General features: G+C 40.9%; 1 protein-coding gene across 1 annotated transcript; it reads right to left on the bottom strand.

Moving 5' to 3' along the window:
* Positions 1 to 775: 775 nt before the first annotated feature.
* abcc10 (ATP binding cassette subfamily C member 10) lies at positions 776 to 18,577 on the bottom strand. The gene is made up of 23 exons (XM_087841456.1): positions 18,294 to 18,577; positions 17,362 to 17,461; positions 16,737 to 16,950; positions 15,036 to 16,407; positions 14,697 to 14,924; positions 12,371 to 12,527; positions 11,923 to 12,068; positions 11,629 to 11,708; positions 11,160 to 11,331; positions 10,924 to 11,022; positions 10,420 to 10,609; positions 9,273 to 9,350; positions 8,890 to 9,078; positions 8,393 to 8,531; positions 7,839 to 8,031; positions 5,986 to 6,329; positions 5,608 to 5,777; positions 5,358 to 5,518; positions 4,628 to 4,881; positions 4,347 to 4,492; positions 3,745 to 3,842; positions 3,186 to 3,298; positions 776 to 3,056 (listed from the first exon to the last, which is right to left on the bottom strand). Exons 3-23 carry the CDS (start codon positions 16,910 to 16,912, stop codon positions 2,921 to 2,923), a joined length of 4,641 nt encoding a protein of 1,546 aa, XP_087697582.1. The 5' UTR covers positions 16,913 to 16,950; positions 17,362 to 17,461; positions 18,294 to 18,577; the 3' UTR covers positions 776 to 2,920.
* Between the last annotated feature and the right edge of the window lie 169 nt (positions 18,578 to 18,746).

Here is an 18,746-nt window from a genome sequence, read left to right as displayed (position 1 = left end):
CGATATTTTGTTACAAAAAAGGTTTTTGTGCTCTGACTTCAGAGCATGTTGATCCTTTTTCTGAGCAAGAATCCTGACATTCCTTCACTGTCCAAATGTGTTTAACTTTTTTTTGGCAGCAATAAAAATGACAGTTTACTTATTTTAATTTAAGACATGTTTTATTTTAATTAAGTTTAAAACTTTTTTATTTAATGTAAAATTATATTTTGTTTTAATTTACTTTCAAATTCTTCAGTTGCTGAAGGGGCTGCATAGTTTTCATAAATTGCATAGTTCAGAATAGCTATAATTGTACCAGATGGTTGCGTTCAGTTAAGTTGGACTAGACTGTAATACAAACCGTTCAGTTTGTCAACAATAAAACTGAAATGAGAGAAAGACTGAGTGTGAGACTTTGATATTAGATAAAATGAATATTGATAAAGTTTACCTTTATGTACAGAATCTGAATATCGCAAAATATTTTTAAAAATTTCAATAATATCGTGCGTTAAGTATTGTGATAATATCGTATCGTGGGATGTATGGTGATTCCCACCTCTAATACAGATATACTAATATGATGATCAGCATGTCTGAAAAGTCTGACGTTGATGCCAAAAAAATAAAATGTGTCAAAAAATAAAGTCAGATTGCTTTAAAACAGTACATATAAAGAGAGGCAAACACACCTCAGGCTGAGTTCTTTGATCTCTGCCTGCAGCAAGCCTGAATCATTTTTGTTAGTCTGTTGAATGACAGTAAATCATTGACAGAGAAGTGAAGTAAAAGATTCCGTCTGGTCATAAAAAGCCTTCATGCTTCTTCATAATAATAAAAAAAAAAAACACTGAGAAACTGGATTTTGTGTTTTCTTTGTACAGATGGTTAACATTAAAAGAGTAAAGAAAAAAGAAAACAGGATATAATGATAAAACAGAACAAACAGGAGTTGGATAAATTAAAAACAACTGTTTTGTGGTAGAGCTTTTCTCTTCAGTGTAGTTCTAAGATCTAATAAACCACCAACAGCCCTGTGCAGAAGAAAACTTACAATAAATGTTTTACACATATCTCATGAGACTTATATACTTTATATTAAGTCTCATACAATGGTGACCTCATTCAAGTGACCTGTATTTTCCACACAATAAGAATTAAGAAAACACAATTTATGACAACTGCTATGATTACTGTTCCTGCTATTATTGTAAATGGTACTAGAAAAATGTGTAATTCTATGAAATAGTACTTCCATAAGAACACAGTCACATTCATTTATAATCATCATCTTTGAAACAAAGTAACAAGTTTGGATGCGTTTCCTTGCAGACAAGAGGAAGAAGCAGCAACTTAATGTTAGTTCCACAGATGAGGATTCCCAAAACTTTGATACATCTACTCTCATTTAAATCTACAAAACAAGAAGCACTTTACCTTCCATATTCATGTTGACCTTGGCAGATACAGAATCAGGTACTATTCGAATAAAATTCCTCATAGCCCTTACAGGTCTTGGAGCATTTTAAAAAAAATTTCAATAAAATGTTTTTTTAAATAAAATTCTAAAAATAAGACATTTCTGTTGAACTGTGAATGTTTCTTATTTTCAGGTCTCTCTTTTTAACTAAAGCACTCAAAGACTGACTGAACTCACTTTATACATTCAAAGATGATTCATAAAATGCTCCATATATCATTTACTTCAAATGGATCCAAAACAAGATTATAAAGTCATAATTTCATATATTTAGACATTTTTTTACTCAGATTGTTACTGTAACCCCACTGCAACATTTCTTCTACAGAGTGGTGTTTTGTTATAACACATCAATGTTTAGTGGCTTGTGGTAAGACCAGATCTAGGGCCAGGTATTTATGTCCATAATTCACGTAAGTGCAAGCAGACATGATGTCTTATTTCATCAAACACAGGCAGTTGTTCTGAATAAACAGACAAGTTTACACGAGTCATTTACATATGGCAACGAGCATTTCTGGCTGTCTGTCTAAATTAGGATTCAAATATAACAATAACAAAGTGTAAAAAGTAGCAGCTATTATACCAAATGGATTTGACTAATTCCCCTTATTATAAGTTACTGTTTGTTTTTTTAATTTTTGTGACTGCTGACTTTGAAACCGAAGTTGGACATCCGAGACTTGAAACGATGGTTCTCAGCTATAAAAATGATGGAGTCCCACCTCTGGGTTCTGAATGAGCTGATGCCCCAAGTACAGAGTTTACACCCTGGGGCCTCTGTCAGTGCGCCTCAGGGTGGCTGTGGCAACAATGTAGCTTGCCATCACCAGTGTGTGAATGTGTGTGTGAATGGGTGGATGACTGGATATGTAAAGCGCTTTGGGGTCCTTAGGGACTAGTAAAGCGCTATATACATACAGGCCATTTACCAGGCCATTTTAAAGAATCAAAGTCTTGTTGTTAAGTGAATGAACAAAGGAGCGGAAGATTTACAGACGGATTAATGAATTGTCTCCGGTGATGTGGTCTGAAAAAGATGGCAGATGTAAGCAGCAGAAGGATATCTGAGCTGAGCTGATAAAGTGAGGATCGATTTGAGTGGAGCTGCTACTTCAGCACATCAAAAGGAGCCAGTTGAGGTGGTCTTGGGTACTTTCTGATTGAGGAGACTTAAGGGCAGACCCAGAACATGCTAGAGACATTATGTTTCTCAAGTGGCCAGTGAACTCCTTGGTGACCACTGGAAGAGTTGGGGGAGGGTTGTGTAGTTGTCTTGATTCAAGAATATGTCATAAATTCAATGAATGCTGTTTATGCATTAGAATAATCACATTTCCAAACAGCCTCGCTTTTGAGTCCAAGCTGTCCGTTCCAAATGAGTTTTTGCTCAAAGTCTGCAACTCTTCTCTGCATCAGCTCAAAGCAGCAAGTTGTCTGTAAATGTGTCTGATCATCTCATTGTCCCTGATCACCCGCCAGTCTGTGAAAGATGGAGTTATCAGCTTGGCAGAGAGACACGGGACTGTCAAACTCCACCACCTTCCCAGCATGCATCACTAGCACACGGTCACAGTCCATGATGGTGTTGATCCTGATGTGAGACAGGCACACAAAACACAAAAAGGTGTTTCGTTCAGAAAATAAAAAGCAGGAAGTTTTAGACTACAGTTGTAAAATAACATTCTGAAATGTGTTTTAGTGCAGGAACACATGCAGTCACCTGTGGGCAATAGTGAGCACAGTCTTGTCCTGAAACTTCTCTCTAATGGTCTGCTGCAGGAGTTTGTCTGTCTTATGATCCACGCTGGCTGTGGCTTCATCAATACACAGGACCTAAATGACAACAAAACATTTATTGGAAAAATGTTTTGGTTTATTTGTTTGAGCAATCACGCTAAAATATTTTGTTCTCAGTAAATAGAAATAAATAAATGTCTGGAAATACAAGGTTAGTCAGTCTTCTTTCCAAATGTAGAAGCATAACATTTACAAAGCTTTTGCAAATACCTTCTCCTGCACACAGTCTCTTACAACCTACTTCCTTGTGAACAGGCGAAGGCGTGTCACATAATTAGAGCTAATCAAACCTGTACAGTTTGTTCTTTGTTTACAGCCTCATACTGTCACTTATGTCACAGAGAAAGCCACAGACTATTTTTCACCCTTTATTGTAATTCTGTTGCACCCTCTCACCATCAGTGTCAGTCACTCGAGAGAAAATTTACTGTCTCTGACAATGTTCGGTCGGTACAGTGTAATGGTGAAGATGCAAAACTCACCTTGGCTTGCGTCAACAGAGCTCTGGCCAAACACAGCAGCTGCTTCTGTCCTGCAGAGAAGAATCTTCCTCTTTCTCCCACCTCAGCATCCAGACCACCTGACAGTCACGAAAACATACACAAAAGGCATGAGAGGCAGCATGAATCTGTCATCATCTACATCTTCATGTAGATGATCTTCATGGAGTAGCAGCTCCATTTCATGCAAATTTGAAGCTTTATTTTAGGCCCATAAAGTAAACAGGATTAATACAAAGATCACAGAGGAGGAAAGAGAATGATAATGATGTTAGGTTCTGAAACACAGTCATCAATTATCAAAGTATGTTTGCCAGTCAGTGGATCCTTAGATTTATTCTGTGGTACAAAAAAATACTTTCGATCATCCAGCGTGTTGACTCAAGAACCATTTTCCCAGTGCAAGTAGGTAAGAACCACTTTGTAACCGAAGCAGACAGTCATGTGAGCAGACAGGAATGGAAAAGGGTGGCGTCAAAGGTGTCAAGCAGACACACCTTTGTAACAAAAAAGACAAAACACTGCAATTGTTCTGTTCTCTGTTAAATCACTGGGTCAAGCACACTTTTGTAAATAACTCTCACCCATTCTGCTGACCACAGGGCTGAGGTGGCACTGCTCCAGGACGTCCAGCAGCTCCGGCTCCAAGTGTCGCCCACAGGGGTCCAGATTCTCTCTGACTGTGCCACTGAAAAGGAAGGGGTCCTGAGGAATAATGGCCAACCTGGACCTGCAGAGGGCAACGACAGCACATAAGTCAACTTGTCTCCCACTGATTTTATTATATTATAAAGTACATTATGTTAGATCACAGTTTTCATGTAACTCTTATCCAATACCAATAAACAACTCAATTCAAATGTACCTGAGTTGAACTAGGCCCACGGTGGTAATATCCAGCTGATCCAGGAGAATCTGACCCTGGCTGAGCTCCACCATCCGAAACAGGGCCAAGAATATCGTGGACTTGCCAGATCCTGTACGTCCCACAATGCCTATTTTCTCTCCAGGTCGCACCATGAGGCTCACTCCATCCAGGGCATTGGGAAGACCATCCCTGTAGGTCAAAGCCACATTCCGAAACTCCAAACAACCGTGCTCAGGCCACGAGGGGGGCAGCTGATGTCAGAAACAGAGAGGGTAAAATGCAAATAGTACTCCAAGAAATTTAAAACGTGTGACTGAGTCCATAAACACGTTAGAAAACACACTTGATTTATGGTATCATAAAAAAAGGGCCGTTTTCCATAGATTTCTTTACAACAACCCATATTTTTTTAAAGCAGAGAGACTGCCCCCTGCTGGGCAATAGAAAAATATACATGTTAAAGTACTTTGTGTTGGCTTTTGTTTCAATTGACAAAAAAAAAAAGATGCCACATCCATCTTTATTTAAATATGTAAATAGGTGTACAAATGTTTACATATGTTATTAATATATGTAGATTGTGTCTTGTGATCTTTTCCTCTGACTTTCAGGTTTGGACTAAAAAGTAAGATTCTGTGAAGACAGCTGTGAGGTAAAGCCAGGAGCTCTGATGAAGCTTTAGTGTAACCCACTGTTGTTATGTTAATATCAATATCCAGCACCCGACCTTTGTATTCTGATGCTGTGGTTCAATGGGCAGTCCAGTGGAATATTCCTCTGTTCGTTCCACGCTCACCAGCTGCATTTCAGTCTGCGTGAAGCTGAATATGAGGCCAGATAGCAGCTGTGTGATAGACAAAGCGTAGGACAGGGACAAACCCACCAGACCTGATAGGAAAACCGGCACACAGAGTCTTACTTAATGGCTCCTACGGTCATTAAACACGCACAGCCTGCAAATTCTTCTGCTGTCTTACCTGGATCAACAGAATTAAGCTGGTGCTGAACAACAGCTATCACCCCAAGGCCTGTCACCACAGCGATACCAATCAGCTGCAGACGGATGTCCAGCCACTGCCCTGCAGCGTAGCTAAGAAACAAACAGCGTTGGTTCTGCTCCAAACGCCTGGCGTTCTCCTCCTCAAACCTGAAACAGCAGAAAAATGTCCCAGCGGTTTAGCTGTTTCTTTAGTCCCTATACCTAATATATTTTATTAATATTAATACTTCCTGTCACCTATGTTCAAGAGAATTTAAATTAATTTTATGTCCTGTGCAAGATAAAGTTAACAACTATTATTTATTTCCACATACATTTATCTAATCACTGAAAACTCTGTTTCCGTGTCACTCACCTGGCAGAGTTGCCACTGGCCCGGATCGTTCCCAGTCCAGTCAGTGTCTCTGAAAAATGCGAGTAGATTGGTGACAGAGTGAGGCTGCAGAGGCGCTTCAGCTCTCGAGATGTGTGTCTATAGAAGTGCTGCGTGCGATAGTACAGCAGACCCAGGGGAAGCAGGGCCACCAGGACCCAGGGCAGGCCGTAACTTATCACCACCAGCATGCCGAGCAAGCCAAAAATGTTGGCCAGTAAGATGTTCAAGACAAACGGCAGGCTGTCGTCCACGCTGTACAAGTCTGAGGAAAAACGGTTGAGAATTCGGCCCAAAGGAGTGGTATCGAAGAACGCCATAGTGGTCTGGATGGAGACGCAAACAAGACATTTTTTAATATTTTTTGCTAAGTGGGAATTACTCATGTCACTCACACTTAAAGTGTTTTCCTCTCTCATTATGCATTTGCATTTTTCTTTAAAGAATCTTGTGAACTATAACTAGGGATGGGTATCGTTTAGGTTTTATCCGATACCGGTGCCAAACCGGTACTTTTGAAGCGGTGCCGGTGCTTAAACGGTGCTCAAACCGGTGCTTAAAGAATGGAGAACACAAAATTGGTCCAAAAACCTCTCATGTTCAGCTGTTTTTTTGTAAAAAGATAACAATGTTAGCCTTTTCTGCAGCTATGGGGCATATATGGTATCACTCTTGGCTGGAAGCAGTGCTTAATCAATGGAAAAAACACAAACTTTGTCCAAAAACCTCTCATGTTTAGCTGTTTTCCACTTTTTCTTTGGTCATTTTAGCCTTTTTGGCCAGGGTGAAGGGAGTATTCTTCGGGTTTTTGGGGGATGTTGCTAACTCTTGGTCCGAAAACAGGCACCACACCCGCAGTAGATGCGCTTGGTGTGAGGTCTCGCAGCAAGCTATCAAATACGGCGCATTTCTCGGCTTTTAAAAAAAAAAACGCTATGCATCGCCAGGTGTTTCATCGGATTTGAGGTGTTACTTCCTTTGACAGTGTCACAGTATCAGCTTAAAGCACTTGTTGCAGCTGCTGAGTTTGCATATTTTGCTGTGAAGTACAGCCAGACTTTTGACCGCTTCGCCTTGGGCACTTTTAATCTGTAGCTCTGCTCTAAAAGAACGTACGTACCTGGGCCCGCCTACTATCCTCGGAAACGTAAAATGATTGCCTAGAATTCAAAGTGTATGACATCTCAGGGAAAAAAAAGCACAGAAAAAAAGCTACCGTTTATGTTAGAACCACCGGTACCCATCCCTAACTATAACATTTGCAGATGCAAGACAGTCTGGAGAGGTGGAGGTACACACTGGAGAAAAGAGAAATAAAAGTCAGTAGAAGAAAGAAGTATGTGCATGAATGAGAGGAAGACAGGTGGAAACGTGAACATGCAAGAGGAAGAGACAGTGAGGGGAGGTGAGTTTGAATATCTAAGGTCAAGCATTAGAGAGTGTTCAAGAGAGGTGAAGAGGACAGCGTGGGCAGGGTGGAGTGGGTGAAGACGAGCATGCAGGGTGATTTGTGACAGAAGAATAGCAGGAATAGTGAAAGGGAAGGTTTACAAGATTATAGTGAGACCTGCTATGATGTATGGTTTGGAGACAGTAAAAATAAATAAAATAAAATCCTTATTATATATGTATTTAGAACTACCTATCAGAAGGATTGGCATTAAGTAGATAACGTAGGCAGTGTGAGCATACCTCTTCCTGTTAATGAACATCTACTCAGCTCGTCTGATGTCTCACACTGCTAACCCTTCAGTCACCACCCTGTTTCTCCAACCTTCAGCTATTTTTGCCAGACATGAAAAGCACTCAATCTGCTATTCTGACTGCTGACATACCTTAAAGACTTGATTCAGAAGTCTGTTGTGGATGACAGAAGCGGCACACATTACTCCATAGGCAAAGAGGAAGGCACGGAGCGCGGTGAACACGGTGTTGGCCACAGCAATGGAGCCGTAAACCGTCAGGTAAAACTTAACATCTGCATCGATGTCGTTAGAGAGAAACGTGTGGCCAGAGGGCACTGAAGACCTGGATGGGTAGAGGTGAATATCTGATTTTAGTCAAAAGACTGAAGTAAGACAGGAAGAAGTCAAAGTTTAAATCACAGAACTAAAAGCAGTTTTTATTTTCATTATTCAAAATGAATGATAAACTTTGTGTAAGTCTTTACATCTGTACCTTTCAAAAATAATATATAAATGAATATTTTAAAATAAATCATCATTATCTCACGGCTGAACTGCATGTTATTATTATAGCATGTGCTCTTTTAAAATTGGTTACAAATTTGGTGTTTTAAAGTTTATTCTGGAACAATGATAGCAAGGCATCTTGGTCGTGTTACCATTCACAGAATCGTTTTCAAAATGTTGCCAATTGGTCGACTCACATGAGCCTGCCAGGTGAGAAAAGCAGCAGATGAGGTGAGCTGAAGGCAGGTAACGAAGAATCATTATTCCCAGTGGAACCATTGTGTTTTAGCTCAGAGATCCAGTAGGACAGCCACCAGTCAGACACATTTTTAGATGCTGATTTACACACAAACACACACACACACAAAGTTCTTATTAAATTAGAAATGAATTTAAAGCCAGAAGACAGTGTTTTTTTTTCTTTTGGGGACAAAATACCCTGAAACCTGCTTTAAACAATAATCCTATATCGCCCAAGTATCATACAGGTCGCCTGGACTTATTTTGTAATGTTGGCAGTAAAATTAAAAAATAATTCTCATCTTTAAAAGATGAAAAAATGTTGAACACAGAGAGAAAATCTTGGAGAAAATAAAATAAATACAAACTGCAATAAAATATAACATTCTCAGTACTTTCTGAAAAATTTGCTAAGCGTCAACAGTGTACAAAGATCATAAAAAGCAATCCAAACCTTGCATGAGGAGCAGAGAGACTAAGACGCAGGAGGCCAGTACTCCACCCACAGCGGCCCAGTAGGTCTGGTAAACTCTCCATGCCAGCCTGCCCACCTGTTTCTGCTCTGCCCCCGAGAGGTCAGGATCATTATCCACATGTAGCTCAGGCAATGAACTCATTTCCCCTTCAACCTGCTCCACGCCATCTGCTCACAATCAACAGGGGCCAAAGCAAAAGGATTATAAGAGTCCCAGAAAGAAGAGCTGAATTTTGGATTTGTTGAGATTTTGTTGAGATATTGTTATTGAAGAAGATGATGACAACAATGGGAACTCTGGACTTGTAAGAGATTATACATGCGCCACTGTTTTTGTTTGTCATAATGTGAGGTGAACACACCTTTCTCTTTTGTGTTGAAGTTGTTCTTCTGCTTTTTCTGGACTGCCTCCACCAAAGGAAGGACTTCTGCTGGTGTCCCTGTTTAACACAGAGGAATAAAAAGGCCTTTTATTCCACAGATGTTCCACCTTATAATAATAATAATGGATTGGATTTTATATAGCGCTTTTCAAGGCACCCAAAGCGCTTTATGCCACTATTCATTCACTCTCACATTCACACATTTGGGGTAGACTGACAGAAGCTGGCCGACACCAGTAGGTGGTAGGGTAAAGTGTCTTGCCCAAGGACACAACGACCAGGACAGAGAGCCCGGGGATCTAACCGGCGACCTTCCGGTTACAGATGCGCTTCCCAACCCCCTGAGCCACTTACAAGTTGGTGCTCTTCTTGCATGTAATGCTTAACTAATGAAGTGAGCTCAATATAAACAACTAGACAAAACCAAAAAGCCTTTTAATAAATGTCCTGTATCTGTACAATAGCCGCTCATTTTTTTTTACTTGGCATATGGACACATTATACAAGACAACATGGCACTCTAAGAATTATAAATAAAAATCAAAGTCTGAGATGCTAAAGATGGCGGTTGTCCCACCTCGTTACCCAAAAGCCAATCAACAGTTTAGGTATAAAGCATATTAGCCAATCACATTATTCTGTGGATAAATGTACACTTCAGCTATGTGGAGGCATCTTTTTCTACTTGTTATTGTTCTACAGATGTAGAGATGTGTACTTTTTTCAATTATATTTTGCCTAAGTGCATATAGAACATTAATTTTAATTTGGCATGAGCAGATTCACTGTTAGTGGTCTGGACTGAGATGTGAATGAAGATGTAATATTGTGAAACTGCACATGCACAAGCATAAGCTGTGGGATGAAAAATACTTTTCTGAACTGTATTTTGGAGCAAAAATGTTAAAGTTGTTACTATTTTTTGTATTTGACTGCCACTTCTATTGCATGCAGTTTCTATGACCCACTGATCAATACAATTGTGAGTTATGACTTTCTCCCCATCCAACTTCAAAATAACTTACGCTGCTGATCTGTGACACTTGTTTCTAAAAGGACTTTAAATCATTTAGAAGTTACATTTATACAAATGTCACCAAGATTTAAAGCAGACTTCATTTTCTACCTGTTTTGATGATTGCTCCATTGTCCATGAGGACAACCACATCAGCTTTGTCCACAAACTCTATGCGGTGTGTGCAAAGGATTCTGGTCTTCCCTCTGAGGAGCTCCATGATACATTTCTTCATAAGGTGTTCAGCCACATCTGCATCCACTGCTGCCAGTGGATCATCGAGGAGGTAGATATCTTTGTCCTGCAGGAGAAGCAGAAAAAAGGAAGGGGAGGCAACATCACATTACACAAGCATATTACATGTAAACAGCTTTTTATGGCTTTTTAACTATTTGTTACAAGAAACTGTTAACATGCAGTTCCCTCAAACAAAATTAAAAGCTCTAAACGTTTACCTGATAGCTTTCAGTTTTTATCAATCTGTGCAACAGAAGGAAAAATATAATTCTAATATCATTTATCCTTGTTTGCTGCAGCCTAACTCATTTAATTGTAAAACCTCCTCTGCGCCTCTTAGAGTGTGAAGCAGATGGCTGGATTGTGCTGAAGACTCACCATGTAAACAGCTCTAGCAAGTGCCAGCCGGGCCTTCTGTCCTCCACTCAGAGTCACTCCGTTCTCACCCACTTCAGTCTTGTCACCATTTGGCAAAACCTGCAGATGCAGAAACAGAGCAACCAAAGCCCTGAAAACCAATTTATTTAACATTTTAAACAATCCCAGAAACTCCATGCAAAGCACAGTGAAATCAGTGTGAAGAAACGTAAACGATAACAGTGTCACAATCGTACATTGAGGTCATCTGAGAGGGCGCAGGCCTTGATCACAGCCTGGTAGAAGGCAGCATCGTAGTCTCTGCCAAACAAGATGTTGTCTCGTACTGATGCATGCTGGATCCACGGTTCCTGCGAGGCCAAACCAAAGCCAACCTCCCTGTCTGCAACATAGAGCACTCCAGTCAGCCTGCAGAGACAAGTGGAAGATGGATAGACCTTAGTCACACATTATTAATCCCAGGTTGTGTCAGTGCACTTAAAATCACTAAAACCAGATTCACTATTGATTTTATTGACTTTTTTGGTTCCAACTAAGATGAAAAATATCATCTAGAGCAGCATAAAGCCCCTGACTGCCTATTAATCACCTAAGCAAACCTTTTCATATTGGGAAAGGGAATATTGATGACTCGACAACATTCTTCATATGTAAATTAAGTCATAAGTGATAATATTTTCAATAAAAGTTTCATAAGCTGTGTACCTATTAAGCTCTCCAGTCAGAGCAGCCAATAAGGAGCTCTTTCCACAGCCGACCTTCCCAACCACGACCACCAGAGAGCCCTGAGCCAGACAGAAGATAGCAGATGTCATGTCTGTACTAAGTCAGCTCCAAACACCTGCTGTTAAAACATTTTGGTGTCAGTGCGTTTTTGCAATTTAAATATTCATATACAATTTTAGGGTGTTGAATACTGAGCTTATATCACTGACAGGAGACGATGAATTTCCAACTATTGGGATTGTTTTAAAGCACAATCCCAATAGTTGCTTGTACCTTGGTTATGTTTAAATTGAGACTGTGCAGCTGCAGGCTTCCTTTAGCTCCTCCAGACTCTTCCTCTTCGTTTGGACTGCTGGGTTCCTGCCATGAAAATGATCCCTGGCTCAAAAGGACAGATGTCTGGCTGTCTTCTGGAGACACTGGACACAGATGTGGTATTTCAGCACAAGAGAAACATTTCATAGATTTAAAAAAGCAAGTTTGGCTGATGAACTGTGAATTGTGTGAAATTTACTCTTTGAAAAAATAGCATTTGATGCAATCACTCAAACAAATACTTGATTAAAGCAGAAAATAACTTCATCTAATGAGCAGAAGCTGTTCTAAACATTCATAAAAACTGCTTTTTCCTTGAATGAACAAAAAAGCACGAGGACTTGTTTCACATCAAAATCAAATACACCTCCACACAAACAAAGTAGCAAATCAAGCAGTACCCTACCCAGGGCATAGTATGCCTGCAGGTTCTGGTTGGTTAGTTTAAAGAAGCGCTGGATTCGTTCCAGAGACACTTTGGCTTCCAGGACTCCGTTGAGCACCCAGGGGAAAGCATTGAGTGGGATGATCAACATTCCTACAAGGGCAAGTGTGGTAAACACCTGCATGGGATGAGAATCACATTTACAAGAATGCACTCTTAAAAAGTTATCACAAGTTATATAGTCCATTGTTATATATGCATTCATACAATCATTCACAAGAGAGCATAAAACTAGCTTAAAGAATGTCTAAGTTCAAAGCCACTGATATCCTTTTTACTAGGAATACAGAAATATAGGTACAAAAAAGGTACAAAACATTTTTTTCTATTCTGAGAATTATTTAATAAATTAATATATTTATCTCAGTGGCAATTTTTTTTCACCATTGTCCTTGACTGTCATTTTGGGGAATTTTTCTGATGGTCCAAATCCATCCAATCCTGATCATGAAGCGTGCTGAACACTTTTCTGTGCAGGATATAAATCCCCTGAAGCTCAATGTCTAATATGCAAATAAAACTGACTTGATTTTACTTGTGCCTATTGAAATAAAATAACTATTACTGCTATGAGTTGTTAGTCATTTGAACATTATTGCTCACTGTGCAGCAAATCCACCTCAACCTTTTATGGCACTTAAATAATACAAATTATTATTCTAAAGTTGTCCAATTGTAATGACTGATTAGAAAAAAGATGGAGAAAAATTCTGTTTGAAGGTCTTTGATGCATTGGAGGGAGCTGGTTCAAGCAGACAACTCCAACTGTGGTACTTATGCATGTACCATGTCATCAAACACACCCTCCCTTCTCATCTCTCCCTCTGACATTTCATTTCCGCTGCTGCCCTCTTTTCCTTTTTTTTTTTACTTATTAAATACGGGACAGACTTGACTAGGGAAAAGAAAGGGGAGAAAGAAAGAGGGAAAGAAAAACAGCGGAAAAGAGGGACGGGGTAAAGGGCAAAAAACAAAAAAACAACCAAATAAGCAGACAAAAAAATACAAATATCGATCACCTGGATCACCTGTTGAGAAAGAAAAAAGAGAAAACAAGCAGAAGAAGAAAAAAAGAGCAACATAATAAACAACATCACGATGATCTATGGGAATATAACAGTAAATACTAAATATTAAACATTATTGTGCAGCACGTAAGATCAACAGCGCACAGTGTGCTTTGAGGTAGGAGCCAAAAAGGGTGTCTTTGTGTGTGTGATCACCCGTGTGTACACCTGTGAGCATGGACGCACTTGTTTTTAAAAGGTTCCTTCATGTAATGATCTGCTAGAGGGTGTGGGGGGGCCACAGCCCCGTCCTCCAGGGCATGAAGCAGGTATGTAGGAGATCAAGACTCCAGACATCCAGAGGCCCCCAGAACACAAGAGACCAAGGAAGACCAACAGAGGGGCAGCCGTGCCACTATCCCAGAAAGAGCTGAGGAGAGTCCCAGATGAGGGGTCACCCAGCAGCCACGGAGCAGAGGCCAGGGGGGGTTGCAGTGACGTGCCCGTGAGCTCCGCCGGCAGCCAGCTGTGCCAGAGTGACCGAGCCCCAGGCCGAGAGGCCGAGGGCACCCCACCCCCGAAGTGGCCCGAGCGAGCCCCAGGCTCCAGGCCACGACAAGCAGCCACCAAGGAGTGAGCCGGTGTGTACCTGGACGCCCATCCCCGGACACAAAGAAACACCAACGCACCGATGTCTGAGGGCGTCTGCCACTGGCAGGGGAAGTGGTGGGGGGAGATAGGCCTCCATACCTTGGAGGACCTGAGATGTCCCCAGAGAGGTGGCGTCTGATACCCAACCTGATATATAGACACAGACATACAAGCACACACAGATACAAACATCCATTCCCACCCTCATGCTCTCATATGCAATTAATCAACACTCACCCAACGTGGAGACAGACATAAAGAGACACTGTACACACAATCACACTCCCCAAGCGTACTCTAAGCCCCGGGTCTAGGTACCCTTGCCCCCGGAGGGGGAAACTGCACCCAGACCCAGGTAGTGTTACCCTTTTCCCTGGAGTGGAGAGAAGCAGACTGCCCCGTCTCGGCAGCAGCAGGGAGGCCCCACATTCCAGACCCCAATCGGACGGCCAACTTCTCCTCCCAGCCCCCCCGCTCCAGCAGCTGCCCTCTTTTCAACCCCTCCACCACTCCAGCATCTCAGGTGTTGCTCTTGTCAGAGTTATTTTTTTAAATATGTTTATACAGTAACGCTACATTCCCGAATTCTCTACAAATCTCACTCAGCATCAACACAGCAGCCAGTTTACCTTTGCTGCCGTCAGCTGGTGTCCAAGCAGCACATACGTGACGAAGGTCAGGATGGAGATGACCACAGGTAGAGCAGCCCAGGTATACACACACAATGCATCCAGGTATTTGACAACCTTAAGGTGGGACAGCTCCTCTTTGCGACAGTCAGCCACCTTCTGTGTGAAATGAGGCTCCCAGCTATAGAACTTGATGACGCGAATGCCGAAGAGGATCTCTGTCATTAACTGGAAATAAGTTCAAAATTAAAAATAATCTGAATCTCAACAAGATTTTTTCCCTGGGTAGCTTCATAAAAGTATATAAATCAACTCAGTATAATATTAAACATGCCGTACCTTAACACGGTTATCCTTCCACATGAGCATCTTTTTATTGTTGCTAAGGATGCAGGAAGCAAGGAACTTGTTGAATGGCACCAGCAGCAAAGCTACGGACAGTCCTCCAAGGAAAGCTACACCCACCTGCAGATATAGCAAGTAAAGGGTGACAGCTAACCGAAAGGGCAGGCTCCACAGCTCATGGAAGCTTTGGAAGAAGTTAACCACACGGTCAGTGTCTGTGCTCATCAAGTTCACCACCTCTCCTAAAGTAAAGCCAGCCAAGCTGCAGCTGCTGACTCTCAGGGCTTTGTTGTAGATGGCCGTCACAAGAGCAGCTCGTGCTGACAGCGCCACCTTGGAGACCTCGAAGACAAAGATGTTTCGCAGAACAGAGCACAGCAGGGTGGTAGCAAAGAGCCCCAAGGCACACCAGACACCCCTGCTGACTGGGGCACCTTTTTCCTCCATAAAATTCACAAGACTACTGAGGAGCAGTGGACCTGCAAAGCTCAATATGTTGACTGTCACCTTCAGCAGACCAAGGATGTAATACCACTTCCCAAACGCCTTGTGTAGCACCTTCAGCAATCTTACATCACCTTCCAGCTCCAGTGGTTGGTCCTGGTTGTGTAAACTCCTGCTGCCACTCAGGAGGTTTGTGCTGACTGGTGTGGGCCATTGATCCTCTTGGTAAGTGACTGGTGATCCTTGCCAGCAGGCTTCCCAGCACTGGTGAAAATACCGACAAATCACACTAGTTCTAAGTTTCTGGGGAAGGTGATATACATCGGCTGGTCTGTCCAGTTCACATCTCTGCCCTCGCCTGAGGAGAGGGGTGAGCCACAAGTAGAAGAGTCGAGATAGGCAGTCACTCCCATCCTCAGCCACAATCTCCCCAGTCTCCAGCTGGGTGTTCTCTGGGATGAGCGGAGAGCCATCAACATCGTTAATATACAAAGTGTACCCAGCATCACTGATGCAGGGGAAAGCAAATGCCAGGAGGTAAATGAGAAAAAGAAACGTCCGTACTGAGGCAAGAACAAATCGGGCCAGTTTAAGAGGTTCAGCTGGGTTTAAATATTCCTTGTTTTTGGAGTAAATTATCAAGTTGATGACAAGGTTGGGGAGTAACAGAAGCACCAGGAGAAGCAGCAGCGTAGGTCCTCTGGTTCTCTTAAAAACAGTCCTCTGGAGCACTGTTATGACACTGAAGTGGACCAGCCAGGCCAGGATTGCACAGCTGCCAGCTAGGACGTCCAGGTACATGTCTCCCTGCTGGAGGACACTCACCAGGATGACATCTGCAGTGTAGAGTAAGGCAGCCAGCAGAGCTGACACGAGCCTGAGTGTCCAGCCACACGGGGGAGACGTCTGGAGGTGGCTGCATCTGGAAAGCATCAAAAATGTGAAAATATAGACACAATTTTTAGAATCATCGGCATTAGTTTTATAGGGTGCCCCATTCAATGTTTAAGCTGCGCGTTTTGAATTAAGCCAAAAACTGGACAACACAGAGGAGACTCCAAAAAAGATGGGAGGGTTTCTTGTTTTTAAAGAATTGTTGTTACATTAAAGTAAAACATACTTCATCAGAAAATCCACTGCAAGGATTGATATGCATGTTTTTTTGTAACTACAACTTTATTATCCGCTAATAAAATTGGAAAGATTGGAAAAGTGTTGCTGATAAGGACCTGGTATCAATGCATGACCTACCTTGACATGCTGAGGTAGCAGGCACTGAAAATGGCCATCCCAGCATGGGGCAAGACACCAAGGATGAGCTGGTTAAAACAGGGGCTGATGCATTCATTCTGCCACAGAGGAAGAGGATCCTCTTCATCGGTATGACAGAGGCCTGCAATCAGGTCTGTTGGCCCAAAGTTATTCATCCTTCTTTCTACTTGACGGCTGTCATTCTAAAAATTATCTGTAGAGGAAAAAATAATATTATTTATCAACTTTTAAAAAAGGTAACAAGGGTGTTTCAAAGAAAACCCATATGGAAAAGATATATATAAATCTTATAAAGTTTGTATCTGTCTTGTGTGAAACTTGTATGAAAAGCATACAAGAGTAAAAACAGATATAAGATCCCTTGAAAAATTATATAATGAAACTTGTATGTTTTGGATACTTACTAAAACAATATATGAAAGTAATGAGAAAGTGGCCACTTTCATGAGTAAATCATATAAGTTTTTACTATTTCTTTTCCATATGGGAACCCACAGGGTAGTTATTATTCTAGCCAACATTATTTTTGTTAAAAAGAAGAAGAATACAACAATTTGTTGGCATTATCATCATCTTCCTATCAGTAAATAAGACAACATTTTACCATTGGCAGAGGCCACTGATCATCTGTTATGTCCCGTCAATTCTGCAGTCCATTTTTCTGAGATCCAGGTTCAATAATTCACATATTTGTTCATAAATCACTGGGTTGAAGACAGTACGGATAATTTCAGTAATGAAAAGGTGATAAAACTACAAAATAAACAAAAACTAATGTACTAACAGCAGCTATCAGCTAAATTTTAAACACAGCTATGTCCATGAATTTTGTAATCTGTGCACGCCTAATGAAAGTGAACATATTTTCCCAAAGCCAAAGTTTGAAAAATGGCAGTATAAAAACAGTATAATAAATAACCGGATTATAGTTTAGGTAATAGTCCTGTATGATTAATTTTATTGCAAGAAAAAAAAGGGGCATCCATCCATTTTTTTAGCCTCTTATCCATTTCAGGGTAAGTGAAGTGGCTGAGTATGGACAAGAGGAGGGGAACACCTGGGACGTCGTTTTGTTAAGGTTGTGTAGCTGAGCGTTTAAAAAAAATAGGTAAAAAGGTATGGAAATTTGTGTTATTTTGAAATACAAGCTATGGTCATCCTCAGCTTGATCAAGAACTTTTCATATTTCATTCTGAAATGTTCAAATCCAAGTAAACAGTTACATTAAGGATATAAAATGCAGCTAGACTCTTTCGATAACTGTGTATTTTATGCCTGTGACAGAACCATTAGCTGTTCATTTACTGCAAAGAAAATGTACGGCTTTAATGTTTTCAGTAACATTCCTGTTTTCTTGTTCACCAGATTGTTTACCGAATAAACCTTTCGTGAAAGACCTGTTGTTATAGTACAGAGTTGTGTGTGAGCCCTTCGGGAAGTTTAAGGGGCAAGTTAACAACTCTGGATTTAAAAAAGTTAACAAACAATTTGTTGCAATTTTTTAGGTGTTGTTGCTCCAACATTCACAGCACTAACCTTTAAGGAGTGACGAAGCAAAAAGAAACATGGAACGACAGACAGGCACATTTATCCGGTCTTCCTGACTGAAACACCCTCACACTAATGTAAACAAATTAGGCTAGCGAACTAGCTTAGGTAACGGAATATTACGCTATTAAGTTTTTTGATGCTACCGCATGCACTATGTAAATACAAACTTTAGCGAGCTAGACCAACTATAAATACAAGTCGACATACAACCAATTTAAGAGCGTTTAGACCACAGGACTTTAAATGTTACCGGCTTTCATCTAGCTAACAGGAAATGCATCTGTTGATTTCTGATGACGAGTACAAAGAGCTTTTCAAAATAAATGCTCGATGAAAAAAAACAGTACAAATAAATGCTGATACTATTTCTACTATTACTGCTACTACTACTAATAAAACTGATGATGATGACTAATAATAAAATAATATTAATAATAA

The sequence above is a fragment of the Neolamprologus brichardi genome, chromosome 6 (genome assembly GCF_056152115.1).
Source record: "Neolamprologus brichardi isolate AB-2024 chromosome 6, ASM5615211v1, whole genome shotgun sequence".
Taxonomy (NCBI): Eukaryota; Metazoa; Chordata; class Actinopteri; order Cichliformes; family Cichlidae; genus Neolamprologus; species Neolamprologus brichardi.
Note: the sequence above shows the minus strand (reverse complement) of the source record. Positions and strands in the feature narration are given on the sequence as shown.